This window comes from Tympanuchus pallidicinctus, unplaced genomic scaffold (genome assembly GCF_026119805.1).
Source record: "Tympanuchus pallidicinctus isolate F22 unplaced genomic scaffold, pur_lepc_1.0 scaffold30, whole genome shotgun sequence".
NCBI classification, from domain to species: Eukaryota; Metazoa; Chordata; class Aves; order Galliformes; family Phasianidae; genus Tympanuchus; species Tympanuchus pallidicinctus.
This window is the reverse complement of record NW_026294748.1, coordinates 3,161,399-3,174,797: the sequence shown is the minus strand read 5'-3', so window position 1 is coordinate 3,174,797 and position 13,399 is coordinate 3,161,399. Positions and strand designations below refer to the sequence as shown.

Here is a 13,399-nt window from a genome sequence, read left to right as displayed (position 1 = left end):
GGGGTGCGGACCCCAGGCTGGGGGAGCGAGAAGTCAGATCGTTCCCTGCGGTGAAATAAAAACGCTTGAAAAGCCGACAGGTAGGCTGTGGTAAAATCAGGTTGGTTTATTAGAACGACGGTTGCCGCCCTGCTGAGGTGAAACGGTACCGCGGACGTTATCGAAGAGCGATGTGGCAGCGCGGGATTCGATTACAGCGCGCGGGCGCGGGAACGCGGGGCGCTGAGGGGCGCTGAGGGGCGCAGCCGAAGGGCGGGCTGTGCTTCCTCCCTGTGCACAGACTGCCGTTTTTTCAGGACGTTTCATACGTGCAAAGCAAACATTTGATGTTGGTGCTTGTTCCTGGCCTGGGCTCTGCACTGTGAGCTGCCAGGTAGATCTGTGTTTGTATGCAAAATGCTTCCCCTCCCCAGGTCCAAAATTACAGAATCATAGAATGGCCTGGGTTGAAAAGGACCACACTGATCATTTAATTCCAACCCCCTGCTGTGTGCAGGTCACCAACCAGCAGCCCAGGCTGCCCAGATCCACATCCAGCCTGGCCTTGAATGCCTGCAGGGATGGGGCATCCACAGCCTCCTGAAATGAAGTAATGTTTTCATTTTTTGCACATAAAAATGAAATATTTCTAGCAGTCGCTTCAAGGGCATTTACTTAATTCGATATCCAAGACCAGTTTGCAGAATAAAGTCTGGAGAGGAATGACCATCCCTAATGAGAAGAATAAACACAGCTTTGTCCTGTAGAACATTCCCTTTATTTCAGGAGCCTGGCTGTGCCTTACAGAACCTCAGCACGAGGCTCCTGCAGAAGAAGAGCTTCCTGCTGACAGCACTGTCTTGCCCTGCAGAGGGAATGTCCTGCTGCTTCTCACACCTTTCCCACCACACGCAAGTGCATTCACCCCTGGGTGAATGCAGAGTCCCACCGTGTGGTTCCTCTTCTCCTTTGTCATCTCAAGATTTGCATAGAAGACAGCCATGTTGTTTTTAAACACCTCTGACATCAGGATGTTTGGCTAAATACAGCTGGGTGCCCAGGTTTGGTTGTCAGAATGAGATGTTGTTAGAAGTACCGATTGGTTTCCATCACCCAAAGTTTCCTGGTCAGTGCTGTGCTTACAGGGGAGGTGGCAGAAGTGCTGACTGTCTGCATATCCTGTGTCCCTTGGGACTAATTGCAGATTTCTTTGCCAGGACCTTAATAGCAATTAGGGTGGATTGAGGACCTGTATTTCTGGCAGTGATTGATTATCATGAAATCATAAAGGTTGGAAAAGATCATTAAAATCACGTAGTCCAGCTGTGAATTAAATCCTTTGAGGACTGAGCTAAGTCAGTCTTCATATGTATGAACAGATATGTAGGAGCACTGTCCCTATCTACCAACCTTCAGACGAAAACAATCCAAATTGCCTTTGGGATTTCAGGCAACTGTTTGTATGTCTGCTCCCTGAAATCATACTGATTTGTGAATGCTGAAACACAAATACCAGAAAACAGTGGTGTTTCTGTACATTTTATAGGCTTGCCAGGAGGATCCCTTTGCTATACATCTGTTTCTTTTCCACATGCAAACTGTTCCTCAGGTATTGTAGTGTTTTTCTCGCTTGGATTTTTCTGTGTTGCTTCCACATATCCTTCTGTTACATACTGCACGTTGGACTTCTGATTGACAACTGAAAGACAAACACATATTTATTACTGATTTTATAAAGGGGGAAGCACCTGCATGAAATATACATTAATGACAGTGTTACAGAATGATGAAACACCCAGGATATTCAGGACTGTTTAACAATAGTTGAATTAAGTACCACTGATGATGTTTTGAACAGCATTCCATCACGTTAAATTTAGATAAAACCACTGGGATTATCTAGTCAAAACTATTCAATAAAAAGGCAATAATTTGAATTTTGTACAGCTCTGTGTCACCCTTGCTGAAGCTGCAAGCTCTGTAGTAGGCCTCAGGATAGGAAAGGCTTAATTTTGCAATATTCCAGTTCACAGTGTGCAATTTGGAAGTGTCTCTGTGCAGTAAGGTGGGCAGCAATCTGCTTCTGCAGTGGTCAGCAGCAACACTTTATCTGGTAGAGATCAACTTATGCTGGTTTGAAACTTTTTACCTTGTCTGCTCTTCTCATGGCCTGGGCTTTCTTCATTAGATCTGGATTTATAACTCTCCAAAGTCTGGTCTGAAGTATCATTTTCTGTGCAAAAATCAAATATAATTAAGATTTTCCCATGACTCTTCCTCACTCTCTTCCTTGAATATAAAAATCCTAGTCTTTTGAGGGCAGAAAATGAAGATGCAGTAATTCTGGTCAGTCACGAGGGATGTGCTTAAGAAAAGAAAATATAGTTGAGTCATGTAGGGTGAAGCTTGATGTGAGGCCATTGATTACAGGGGAATCCTCAGCAGCTGTTTGCAACAAGTCACAGCTACTGTCTGTAGACAGATGTTTAAGACAGGGGAGCTGTGTCTTATCTCAGCTGTTCAGCCCCTCTGAAATAAAGCAGTTACTCAAACAGTGCCATCACTCACCTCTCTTCCAAACTCCATGAGCTTTCTTCAGCTTCCATGTAAAAAGCACTACAATGATGAGCAGCACGACAATGAGAACTGCCACCAGGAGTGGCAGCAGGAAATCTTTCTCCTTCTTGCTCATGCCTTCAGATTTCACATCTTGCTCTGTAAAAGAGGCAGATGTATGCTTGGGTTGTTGCTTCTTGAGAGTTTCTAGTTATTAAAACAAGAATGATGTATCCTGGACCAGGCTGGATCAGCATGGTGGGAGAGCAGAATACATCTTGTTGGGCTCAGTTTTAAGACACAAGCTCAGTTGTTGTTCTAGTTATATGAAAAACTAATTGAAGTCAGCAGACTTAGCCCTAGCACAACAAATGGTAACATTCAGCTTTTTTCTAGATGGTAAAATGGTTGCATTTCTGTGGTTTGTCCCCAGGACTGCAAGTCAGTATTACTTTAGTGTACTGATGCTAGCTTTGGAGGTCAGGAAGAATCAGCTGGGTGTTAGGAAGCTTGCTGCATGTTTGGAAGCTGTCTCTGAAGAGTATTTAGGAGTTCTTACCAGAGGTGCTGTTGGAAATCAGAGTTACGTTTTTACTTGGGAAGGAGGCTTCTGTCCTGAAAAGTTGCTCTGTGGCTGTGGCATTGAGTGCTGTTTCAGTGCCTGGAGAGATGAAAAGGAGAATGGTATTTCTAAGAAGGGCTAAGAGATGCTTGAAAATCCTGTGTTTTTCCAACAGGGTTGAAGTCCAGAACACCTGATAATGTAGCAGAAGGAGACTTCTGGAGCTCTTAACTCAAAAACTCCATGCTCACTTCCTTAACACAGTATTTCTTTTTAATATAAATACTACATAAGCTTTATGAACAGAAAATCCTCAGAGTATCTTACTCAATAATTCTCATTTACAGACAAACTAAAAGGAGGGTGAGCTTTGACTTCATTATTTTTTTGAACTTTTCCTCTCCCTTACTTTGCTTTGCCTGATTGCAAATACAAGAATAGGCAGCTATTTTTTTTCCTTAAAGCAGATATTTTCTTGTATTCCTATCTCAGATTAACTTTTGCTGTCTTTATAGCTTTCAGAAGTGTGATCACTCAGCGTGAGAGAATGGCTGCCCTGGGGACATGAGCAGAGCATCTGTCTGTGATGTAACGTACTGTTAGGGATGTGGCGAGCAGAGGTAGCAGACAGCTCTCCTGCTGCAGCTGATGTCGTTGCTCCAGGCCCTGCAGAAACACAAGAGGTGGGTTCTGACTTCCTTACACATGTAGGCAATATCTTTTGGTATAATTAACTTTGATTTGTGGAACTGAAATGGTAACGCATGCTGTGTCTGCCAGAGCTTTACATTCATTTCCTTCCTTACCAGGTACATAAGCACACTGTGCTGTAAGATTCATGCTCCCTCTTACTACTCATAGAATTGTTTATCAACAGGATGCAGCCAGGCTGTGAAGTTTGTAACCACTGACATAGCACTTTTAAACAAATACAAAGAGTTCTTTCTAAAACAGTTGACTTTTCACTGCTTGCTCTGTAACACTAAGCAGATGTGGGTGCTGCTTTGGAGGGTTTGGGTTGAGCAACTCGTGCGGTGCAGCTCTTCGTTCTCCTCCTAGAAACAGTTCTGTAGAATAGCTTCAGTTTTCAGCCGTCGGTATGCACTGATAATCTTTGTTGCACAGTGCCACCTAGTGCAACCATGCAGGGAAATCTCAGCTCTCACCGTGCCTTTCTGACACTCCAGGAGAGGCAATCTGGCTGCTGCCAACGGGAATGTAATTGTGCAGCATCTGATGGGAGAGAGCTCGCCTGCTTTTACGGCTGTGAAATGGAGGGCTTCCCTCACAAGCAAGAAATGCTGCTTTTCTGAGTCATATGTTTGTGTGTAAGATGGCTTATAGTGCTGTTCTCTAGTGTTTCTGCCTTGGTTTGATAAATGAGTGCAGCTAAGTCTAAACTTACAAGTAAATGTGAGAGCTGGTTGGAGGTTTTACTGGGCTGTCGTCGATGCTGTGCTGCTAAATAATGCTAAATGGATTCTCTGGTACTGCAGAAGGGATAGTTGGTTTTTCAGATCCTGGAGGAAAACCCCTCAAAGACATGATAAAAATCAGAAGTCACGCTTTGCCACTGAACCCAGTCCATGGAAATGAAACCTGCTGCGGTATTCTTTGTGTTCTGGGCTGCTTGAGTCCCCTGTCTTGAGCTGTGGTTAGATTTATAGTCCTTTCTTTCCACCTTTGGTTCCCCTGTCTTCCGAATATATTTAACACCATAAAATGTGTAAAAAATGAAAGTAAAACTCATACCATTATGTTGTGGGTAGGTTGGAGGGAAGTCTGTACTGCTGTTCAGATCTGACTCTGCTGTGGTCACTGGGGAAAAAACCAAAGTTCTTAATGCTGTGCAAAATATTCCTCAGTGCTAACAGCAACTTTTGCAGTCCAACCTCTACACAGAGACACTGCACAGTATTTCTTTGTGATGGATCTTATGGTTATCTGATCTGTGTAAAAAAAGGCCAAGCAGTTGGTGCCTACCTGTAGGCTGCACATACTCAGAGACATACGTATCCACCTCTAGTGTAGTTGAGTCAGGAGTTGTGTTTGTCACTGAAAAACAACAGTGGGTTTTTAGGTATGTAGAAAAAGAAAAATAACTCACATAAAACCTTAGTTTGGAGCTCCACTTTTGCCCCAGTAGGCAAAACAAATTCCACACACGAGGTGGTAGACCACGTGTTTCAGTTTTGCATGACTTTCTCTACCTGAGTGCTCAAATGCAATAATTACTGTTCAAAGAGTGCTGTAGCACCTGTCCTGGCAACGTCCTCAAACTGGAAAGGCGCTGTCAGCTTCCCTCCTCTCAGTGCTTTGTGGTGAACGAGGCAGCTGGCTGTTGAGTTGGGCCCATATGCCAGCACTGTGAGGGTGCTGGTTGTGGTCCATTTCTTCCCGTTGGCTTCTAACTTGTGCCTGGTGTCACCTACACAGCCATGTAAAAAAAAACATTGAAGTGCTTTCTAGTCAAGAGCAATTTAATGAAAAACCTTCCAGGCACAATCTGCATTACTTCACTCTGTTAAAATAGCGCATGATTACTATACACAAGTGGTTATTCTGTGGGGAAATTCCCCTGCTGCTGGGCTCATGCAGTCTGTAGGACTGCAATGGGATGTCCCAACACCCAGCAGCACTTCTTGCCCTTACTGGACAGAATAAATCACCTACTTGTGGCTGTGGCCCTGATGCATAAGGACCTGCTGGTTTGCAGCATGGTTGAGGTCTAAAAAAGACCCTCCCTCTGTTGGGAGAGATGAAACACAAAGATAAATCACCATGGCATAATGAATTAAAGTGAGCTATATGACATGTCTGTCATAGATCTCAGTCCTCCAGGTGTACTGACTTCTACTCATTTATCTTGTATGGGATGATAAAGATGTATTTCATGTGACACAGAGACAAGTTTGAATTGCTCTGGTGGACTTTTTTTTTTCCAGATGTTTACCTTAAATGCCCACAGTGGTACAATAATGTTGACTGTCTGCTTCTATGATAGAGGTTCTCTGGACAAAAAGCCTAATGCTTTCTCTTTATCTGTACTGTGGTAACTTCTTTATTTCTTAAATGAAATTTAAGAAATTTAATTTCTTTCCAAATTAGCCTCTATGGATAATTTGTTGTATCACATGGACACAATGACTGGTATTTCTCAGCCCTCTTTTCTATCCCCCATAGGGTCAGATGAGAATTCAGAAGGATTTCAGAGTGTTTTTGCTAGGAAGGAAATAATCTTTAATTGTCAGCAACAGCTCAGTAATTACAGCTGGTTGGCCCCTGCTGTGCCCTGGTGGAACTGAGGCGTTGCCAGTAATTAAAATTTATTAGCTATTTTCTGATTAGTATAAATATTTGCAGTGAGTGATTCAAGCTGAGCATGGGATGGAGTTGGGTGTGGGGAGAAAAGAGTTTCTGCTCAAAGACAGTCACCTGCAAAAAGGGAAAAGCACATGCAGAAAGCTTGAGACACCCCGAATTAGAAGAGTTATTTTTCCATTCAAACATGAATTTGCATCAGCCACAAACAAGCTGGATGGTGAATCAGCACTTCTTCATGCAAATATCCCTTCATCTGAAACCACCTCTAAGCTAAACCAATCAAACAAACACAGTATAGCTCTTTGATGTTTAATTTCCCAGCTGCTTGCAGGACACGAGGCTGAAGGCCAGGTAGTTCTCATTGGTCTGATAGGTCCTAATGTCTTACTGGTGTTTGTGTTACAAGTCTCAAGATGCAAGTAGGACATGAAGGTAAGTGTAGGCTTTTATTGAACTAAATGGAAAGATGCTTAGTTGGCTATGTATGTTGTGGAGGTTATCTGGTGTCTGTGTGGTGTGTTGGGCTGTTATAGGTTCTAGATTTCAACAGCTTTTCTTTCTTTTTTTTCCCCACTCTCTAGTCTTGATTTCTAGCTTTATTCAGGCCAGCAGGCTTTTCTGTTTCTAATTTGAACTCTGTTCTGTGGGGAAAATCTTTTATGCTAAACTATGAAAATGTTGCTTAATGATAGAAAATACAAATGAGTTTGTTAACATGCAAAAGAAAATACATTTGTACCTAGGGGTGTTTTCCTCACAGGTTGGTAGTGAGGTGCATTTCCTGTCCAGTGTGCAACAGTTACAGCTATTAAGGTAGTAGCTATTGGATCACAGCCTTCAAAGCAGCTGTTTCTATTGTACACAAGTTAAATTGAGCTACCCATTATCCACTACTATCATCTGTATTCACCTAGATGTGTGCAGGTCTGTAGCTGTTGCAGGGGGTTGTGAGCTGTGTGTTTTTTGAACTCTGTTTTTTGCTTCTGCTAGTGACTTACCTGCCTCTGAACAGGTTAATGAGAAAAGAGCAGCTGATGTGGGTGTGAGCTGCTCAGCACGGCTGAGGAAAGCCTGTACCAGTCACAAAATGGAAGCAGTTATAATGGTTTTATTATCTGACTTTGTGTTTGGGCTTTGCAAATTGTGCCTTTGGAGTTTTGGTTTCATTTCATGTCAGTGGAATTTCACTCCAGATTCTCAGTGGATTTTGGTGCCAAGTTCTGCCATTCTTGCACTGAACACAAGTGCATCAGGTGAGCCTTCTCCCCTGCACAGACCCCAGTATTTGGTGCCGACTTTCCTCCTAACCTGTAGAACCAAGGCCTGAGTTGTATAAAATGAAGAGGATGAGCAGGAGTCTCATCTGGTGATGTTTCCCCCCTTCAGTACTTTTAAATGTGAACGCTTGGATAAGTAAGACTAATAAATAAGGCTGATAAATAGAAATTGTTACATTGTCTTAGCACTTACCGGGAAGCTGTATTCCATTATCCAACAGCCAGGTAACCTGGGGCTGTGGTTTACACCCTTGGGTATAGCAAGATAACGTAATGCTTCCTTCTGCGTCTCGGGATACTTGCAGTACAGGGTTAGAAGGAGCAGCTGCAGGAGGAAGGTTTAGAATCAGTTGCAGTAAGTACTTCTGTTTGGTTTTATGAGCAGCTGCATGTGCAGTGTTATTTGGGAGGGCTGAGCTGAGTCTGGGACTGTGCTCAGTACTGTACAATTGTATGCAAAAAGGCAATCCTGGAGTTGAGGAGCTGGCTTTGTTATTCCATTCCTGTAGAATAGAGCAGGAAGAGAACTCACCTAACACCTCAACAGTTGTCATCTTGCTTTTGAACGGTGTGCTGTAGTAGAAGCATTTATATATGCCTTCATCATGCACTGTTACGTTAGAGAGTCTGACAGACAGTTCATCCTCTGAATAACGGGTAAGTTTGTATCTCGGATCTTTTAAGGCTGTAAGGAAAATAAAACTCAGCATGTTATGTGTGGTGGCACATACAAGGATAATCAAAGCAGTGATGAGTGAGATTGGATTTGTCTACTGCATTTTTTTGTTTGTTTGCTCCTCAGCATTTGACATAACTGAGCAGTTCTAGCGTGAAGCGTTCCTAGCTGGTGCTGCTCTAGCACAGAGACAGCAGTTAAATGATGAAGGTGAAGGGTACAAGCCATGTCAATAGGGAAAACAGCATATATATATATATATATATATATACACACATATATATGTATATTTCACTTTTAAAACCTATTGTGATGTTCATTTTGGCAAGTGAAAGGTGAACCGCTCTCCATGCTTTAGAGCTGCCTCCTAGCCATTGCACAGCCAGGGAGTCTTAGTCCTGCGTAGTCAGGTCTTATGGTAACTGGGGTCTTGAAATCTTCAGACAGATAAATACAAGCAAACATTGGGGTGAGGACACAGTATATAGTCAGAACAATATGGCTCATGAATAAAGAACAAAGAGCAAAGATGCGTGACGAACTTTCCCTTCCTCATTCCCTATTTCTCAAGACTTACTCTTGCTTTGAAAAAATCACTTCCCCTCTTTGGGTGTATATTATGGTGTGTAAATGAACATCACGGTCTACACTTCTTCATTACACAGCCTACACTTCTTCATTAATGGTTTATTAATTGGCTGTTTGCTTTGCTCTATCCTTACTTAATTATCTAGATGAAACTGTCTATGAGACGACTGTGCTCTGCTGTGCAGTCCCATTTTTCTGTCTAGGTTTTCTTGCCTTTGCTTTGTTCCTCCTGTGGGAGTCTTGGGGAAGAGCCAGCAAGTCATGTGGGATACTGAAACTGGGGATGGGAATCAATCATTAGAGATAAAAAGATCTCAAAAACTATCTTTATGTTTAAAGGTTTAGATGAGGTCTTTTGAAAATACTGAGCTGGGAGAATATCACAGCTGTGCTGTAATTCATGGTAGTGGTGAAATATAAAATGTAAGGACTGTAGACAACGAGAGCGGAAGAAACTGCTTCACAAAGTGGGTTTTGGGGAACCAGTGGGACAAAAGTTCACAGTGGTGATTCTGAATAAAAACTGAAAATGTCCATGCATAACTTGGTTCCTCTCTAAAGAAGGACTATTTTCTTTGGTATTGTAAGAGGACTTTGCAAATTCTTTGCAAACTCCTATCTTGGTGGATGTTGTATCATGCATCTTGCTGAGGGATGGTCAAGGATATTGATGCTATGGGCAGAATCATCAGGTTTAAGACAGATACTGTTTTGTCTGCTTGAGCTACACTCCAATGCTATAGGTACTCACAGATCTGTTCCTTCCCTGACCTTAATAAATTGCTGTGTCAGCTCAGCAAAACTTCAAGCAGAGAAAGGTGAGAGATAGGGAATGGAAGGGAAGCCAGCAGTAGTAGTTCTGGCTGTCAACACGTGCTAGAAACCATTGCTTATTTTCTAAACATTTCCCCTTGATACACTAAATGCAGCACTGTTGATGAGAAGAGGAGCGCCCAGAGCTTTCAGTCAGGTCTGCTCCTGTCTGTCTGAGGCAGCAGTGGGTGTTGTGCTAATCTGTTGGTGCTGGTGGTGAACGTGGTTCGTCGCTAAAAGCTCTGCTGCCAGACCACTCTTGTGGGGGTTTCCATTTCATTGGCTTCTGCCAGAAAGGGGCTGGATGTCAAACCACCCCCAGCAGTGGCTGGGTGAGTCAGAGGCGCTCTGTGCCGGGGCTGGAAAACCCACTGCTGGCTGACCCTTCTGCTCTGCATGGAAACTTCTGCACTGGGGTTTCACACTTACCCCAACGATTGTCAAGGAAAATGGTAAACCCACGGGGGTTTAGCCACTGCCTGATGGCTCTGCTGTCACCGCTGAGGGTACAGCGGAGGTTCAGGTCCTCTCCTTCCTGTAGGGTTATGGTTTCACTGCCAGCTCCTGGAAAATCCCCTGCCACAGAGAGGGGGGAAAAGAAGACCCATTATAATGTGATGTGAAGTAAGGTGTCCATGTTTTACATGAAGCAATAAGTCAGCTTTTCTTTTCTCAAGAGCGTAAAGGTGAGGAAACTTGTCTGTAAGATTGTACTGATTGAATTAATTCACAATCCTCAGATAGGTCACCACAATCACTAGGTAGGACCTGTACCAGCAGTCTGTTGCCTCTGTCTGCCAGCAGAGCCAGATGTAGTCCCTACATGCTATTCCACATGAGTCAATGAAGAATTGATAGCACACCCCTTAATGCATGCGTGCTCCCCATATGAATCGGTTTTTGCATTCCTTATTCTTTTCTGGAGCTGTTGAACCTAATTGGCAAGTGGGTGAATTGAGTGGGAGCTGTGAATGGTTGACAGCTCTGAGAATGAGGCTTTTTTTCTGCAGGAAAGGTAATGCTGCAGCTGCTTTGAAGGCAGGATGCACAAACCTGGTCTGGCATGGGTTACTGCAATGAAATTTCACTCTCTCCTCCCAGTTCATTTTAGAGAGGAGCTCTGGAATGTGTTTTTCTCAGCTTATTCACAGATACATAATACACTTTGAAAACATTTGATGACCCGGAATGAATTGCTTTCTCCAGAGATAGCATGCCCTGGAGAAATGGCTGAGATCGGTGCCCTGGTCAGAGTTAAGAAAATAGGCAGTAAGATGGTTTTATTTTTCATTCCTGTTTTAATCTTATTTGTCAGGTAGCTGTGTGCTGTGAGTTCCTACTGCACACACGAGCACTGTGGTCTGGGGAAATGAATCCTCCTGGGCTTCAGGAAAGCTTTTCATTTTCTTAAAAACATTTTAAATGTAACAACTACGAAGCCATTTTAGGGCATTCTTATTGGACCTGATCTTGGATGCTGAAAGCAGTTTCTCAGGTTGTTTCGCAGGGTGCATGCAAGCTGTGAGAGTTTGCAAAAGGGAGATGGCCTTGCAGGGGTTCCATTTGTGAAGGCCTGTGTCAGCAGCAGCATGATGGTAAAAGAACACAAAGGGCCTCGTGTGTGGTTTTCCACAGTGCTTTTCTATATTTTGCACAGTGGCTGCGTAGTGGCTCTTTCCTGTTGCTAGCAGCAATGTGGGGTCTTTCAAGTTGCACCTTTTGAGGTTAGAGAGCAAGAAAAAATGGGGGAGGTTGCTTGCTCTTATTTAAAGAAGAAATGAGCAACCCCCAGAATGGAGCATGCATGTAATTTCCATTTGAGACTATGGCTTCATGCAGATCATGGCTCCCATGTCAAATTTCTCTCCCCTTATGGGGCAGTTTGCATGTCTTCAAGCCACTATGCTCTCTGCAGTGCAATCACTGCGGGGCAGGGGATGCTCCTGTGCCAGATCCAAAAGCCAGGTTTTTATGCCATGTGGATCTCAGTTGTCTTGAGTACCTGGAAAAATGTCTGCCATTAGGTGTGGCAATGCATCCATCCACCTTAGCAAGACAGGCCAGCAGTTTCTTGCTAGAAATTGCACAGTGCATCAGAGTGCAATGGTACATGGCTCTGCTGTTATTTTAGCCAGCAGAAAATACATGCACTGTTGCAGATGAACACTAACTCAATCATTTCAGTTATCTTTAACACTGTCGCCTATAGAGACATCCTGTTCAACCAGTTATTTCAGACCTGCGGCTGCCGATGTATGAATGGGAGCCTGAGCTTCTTCTTGAGGTGCTGTGACAGACAGCTGAGAGCAGCGAGCGGGGCTCAGCGGGTGCAAAGCTGTCATACAGCAGGCTCTGGAAGTGCTGGGGAAGAGGGGCTGTGCACCCAGAAAGAGGGTGCTGCTGGTTTGCAGCAAGCTGAAAGGGCATGGCAAGCACTATTTCAGCTGGAGTGTGACTGGCAGATTCTCAAGGCTCCAGTTCTGTTAAACATGATCAATGGTAATAAAATATCCCGAGTGTGCTGTGTTTAAAAAATGCTTTGTTGCTGTTTATACTGACTGGATGTGGCCTCTGTAATAATGTCTTTGTGTGTGAGATTATTACTGTAGTATCAGCAATAGCATTGCTACAGTTTCTGCTTTAGCATTTAAGAAGGGAGAGACTATTAGGCGAGCACCAGAGCTGTCATTCAGAGAATCCTGAGCTGTAGAAAGCTGTTTTGCCTCTTTCCTCACTGAAATCTTGAAATCTTTCCATATTTGACATGGTCAAATGTGAACCTCATGCACTCTCCCATGTATGAAAGAGATGAGAAAGGTAGGGATAAGATGCATCCTTGAGTTAGAGTGAAGAGGCTGAGCATTTAAAGTGCTATTCCTTTTCAGAGTACTTTGTGAGTGCTTTCTAAATTACTCTGACTTATTATATTAGCCTCTTTTTACAAAAATATGTGAGCAAGTGCATGTACAAATATCCAAGCCATGGAAAGTAAGCTGTAATCTGCTGCTCATGTTTAAGGGAGACTCCTTCAATTTCCTATCCTGAGCGTGCTGCCAGCTGCTGGGAGATGAGTTGGTCTCACTGCTCCTGGGTTTAGGAATGAACTGGAACTCAGCACCCTGTCTGCTCCACAGCTTTGGAAGCTGGGTGACAACACAATGCTGTCAGTATGAAAACAACAGCAGCAAAGCTGTGTTGTGTGCAGTGCTCTACATATGGCTCTGTAGATGGAGTTCTCCAGGCTGGGTCCCTTAAGAAGAAAGAAAGGTAGAAGTGCATTGCTTACCTTGCAGCAGGAGCAGAGCTGCGACATGCAGCACAGTGGTGAAAGTCATGCTGTGGTGGTGGCGTGGACTATCTGCAGACTTCCTCTCCCTGTCGGGTCCCTTTTCAGCACAGTGGGAGCAGATTTACCATGACTTCATCTCTGCCGGGATCTCTGCCTGCTCTCCTTTTTTTCTGCAGTTCCTTTTTCATGTTTCCTATGTGCTGATGACTGCTGAGAAACCAGTGACCTCATGGGTCCCTAAGTGAAACCGGTGGGTGACAGGAGTGGGGGCACCTCACCCTGCACCATTCAGCTCCATCTCATCAGCACCCATGCAGGGGAGAGGGGAGGAGCTG

The 13,399-nt window shown here is 43.8% G+C and overlaps 1 protein-coding gene across 2 annotated transcripts; it reads right to left on the bottom strand.

Moving 5' to 3' along the window:
• Positions 1-81: 81 nt before the first annotated feature.
• On the bottom strand, positions 82-13,376 carry CRTAM (cytotoxic and regulatory T cell molecule). 2 transcript variants are annotated; one of them, XM_052697412.1, is made up of 12 exons: positions 13,062-13,376; positions 10,205-10,351; positions 8,231-8,383; positions 7,892-8,023; positions 5,355-5,525; positions 5,081-5,152; positions 4,850-4,915; positions 3,695-3,763; positions 3,095-3,196; positions 2,548-2,694; positions 2,129-2,212; positions 82-1,678 (listed from the first exon to the last, which is right to left on the bottom strand). In XM_052697412.1, exons 1-12 carry the CDS (start codon positions 13,108-13,110, stop codon positions 1,548-1,550), a joined length of 1,323 nt encoding a protein of 440 aa, XP_052553372.1. In that variant the 5' UTR covers positions 13,111-13,376; the 3' UTR covers positions 82-1,547. The 2 variants fall into 2 exon arrangements, with proteins under 2 accessions (XP_052553372.1, XP_052553373.1); XM_052697413.1 differs by lacking the exon at positions 3,695-3,763.
• Between the last annotated feature and the right edge of the window lie 23 nt (positions 13,377-13,399).

What these genes read in the sequence shown, in the direction of transcription:
- CRTAM (XM_052697412.1), bottom strand. Translation starts at nt 13,110, where the DNA reads ATGACTTTCACCACTGTGCTGCATGTCGCAGCTCTGCTCCTGCTGCAA. An exon ending in TGAGGACGTTGCCAGGACAG is followed by an intron (nt 5,153 to 5,354) that starts GTGCTACAGCAC and finishes GTTGTTTTTCAG; the next exon opens with TGACAAACACAACTCCTGAC. An exon ending in TCATGGAGTTTGGAAGAGAG is followed by an intron (nt 2,213 to 2,547) that starts GTGAGTGATGGC and finishes ATTTTTGCACAG; the next exon opens with AAAATGATACTTCAGACCAG.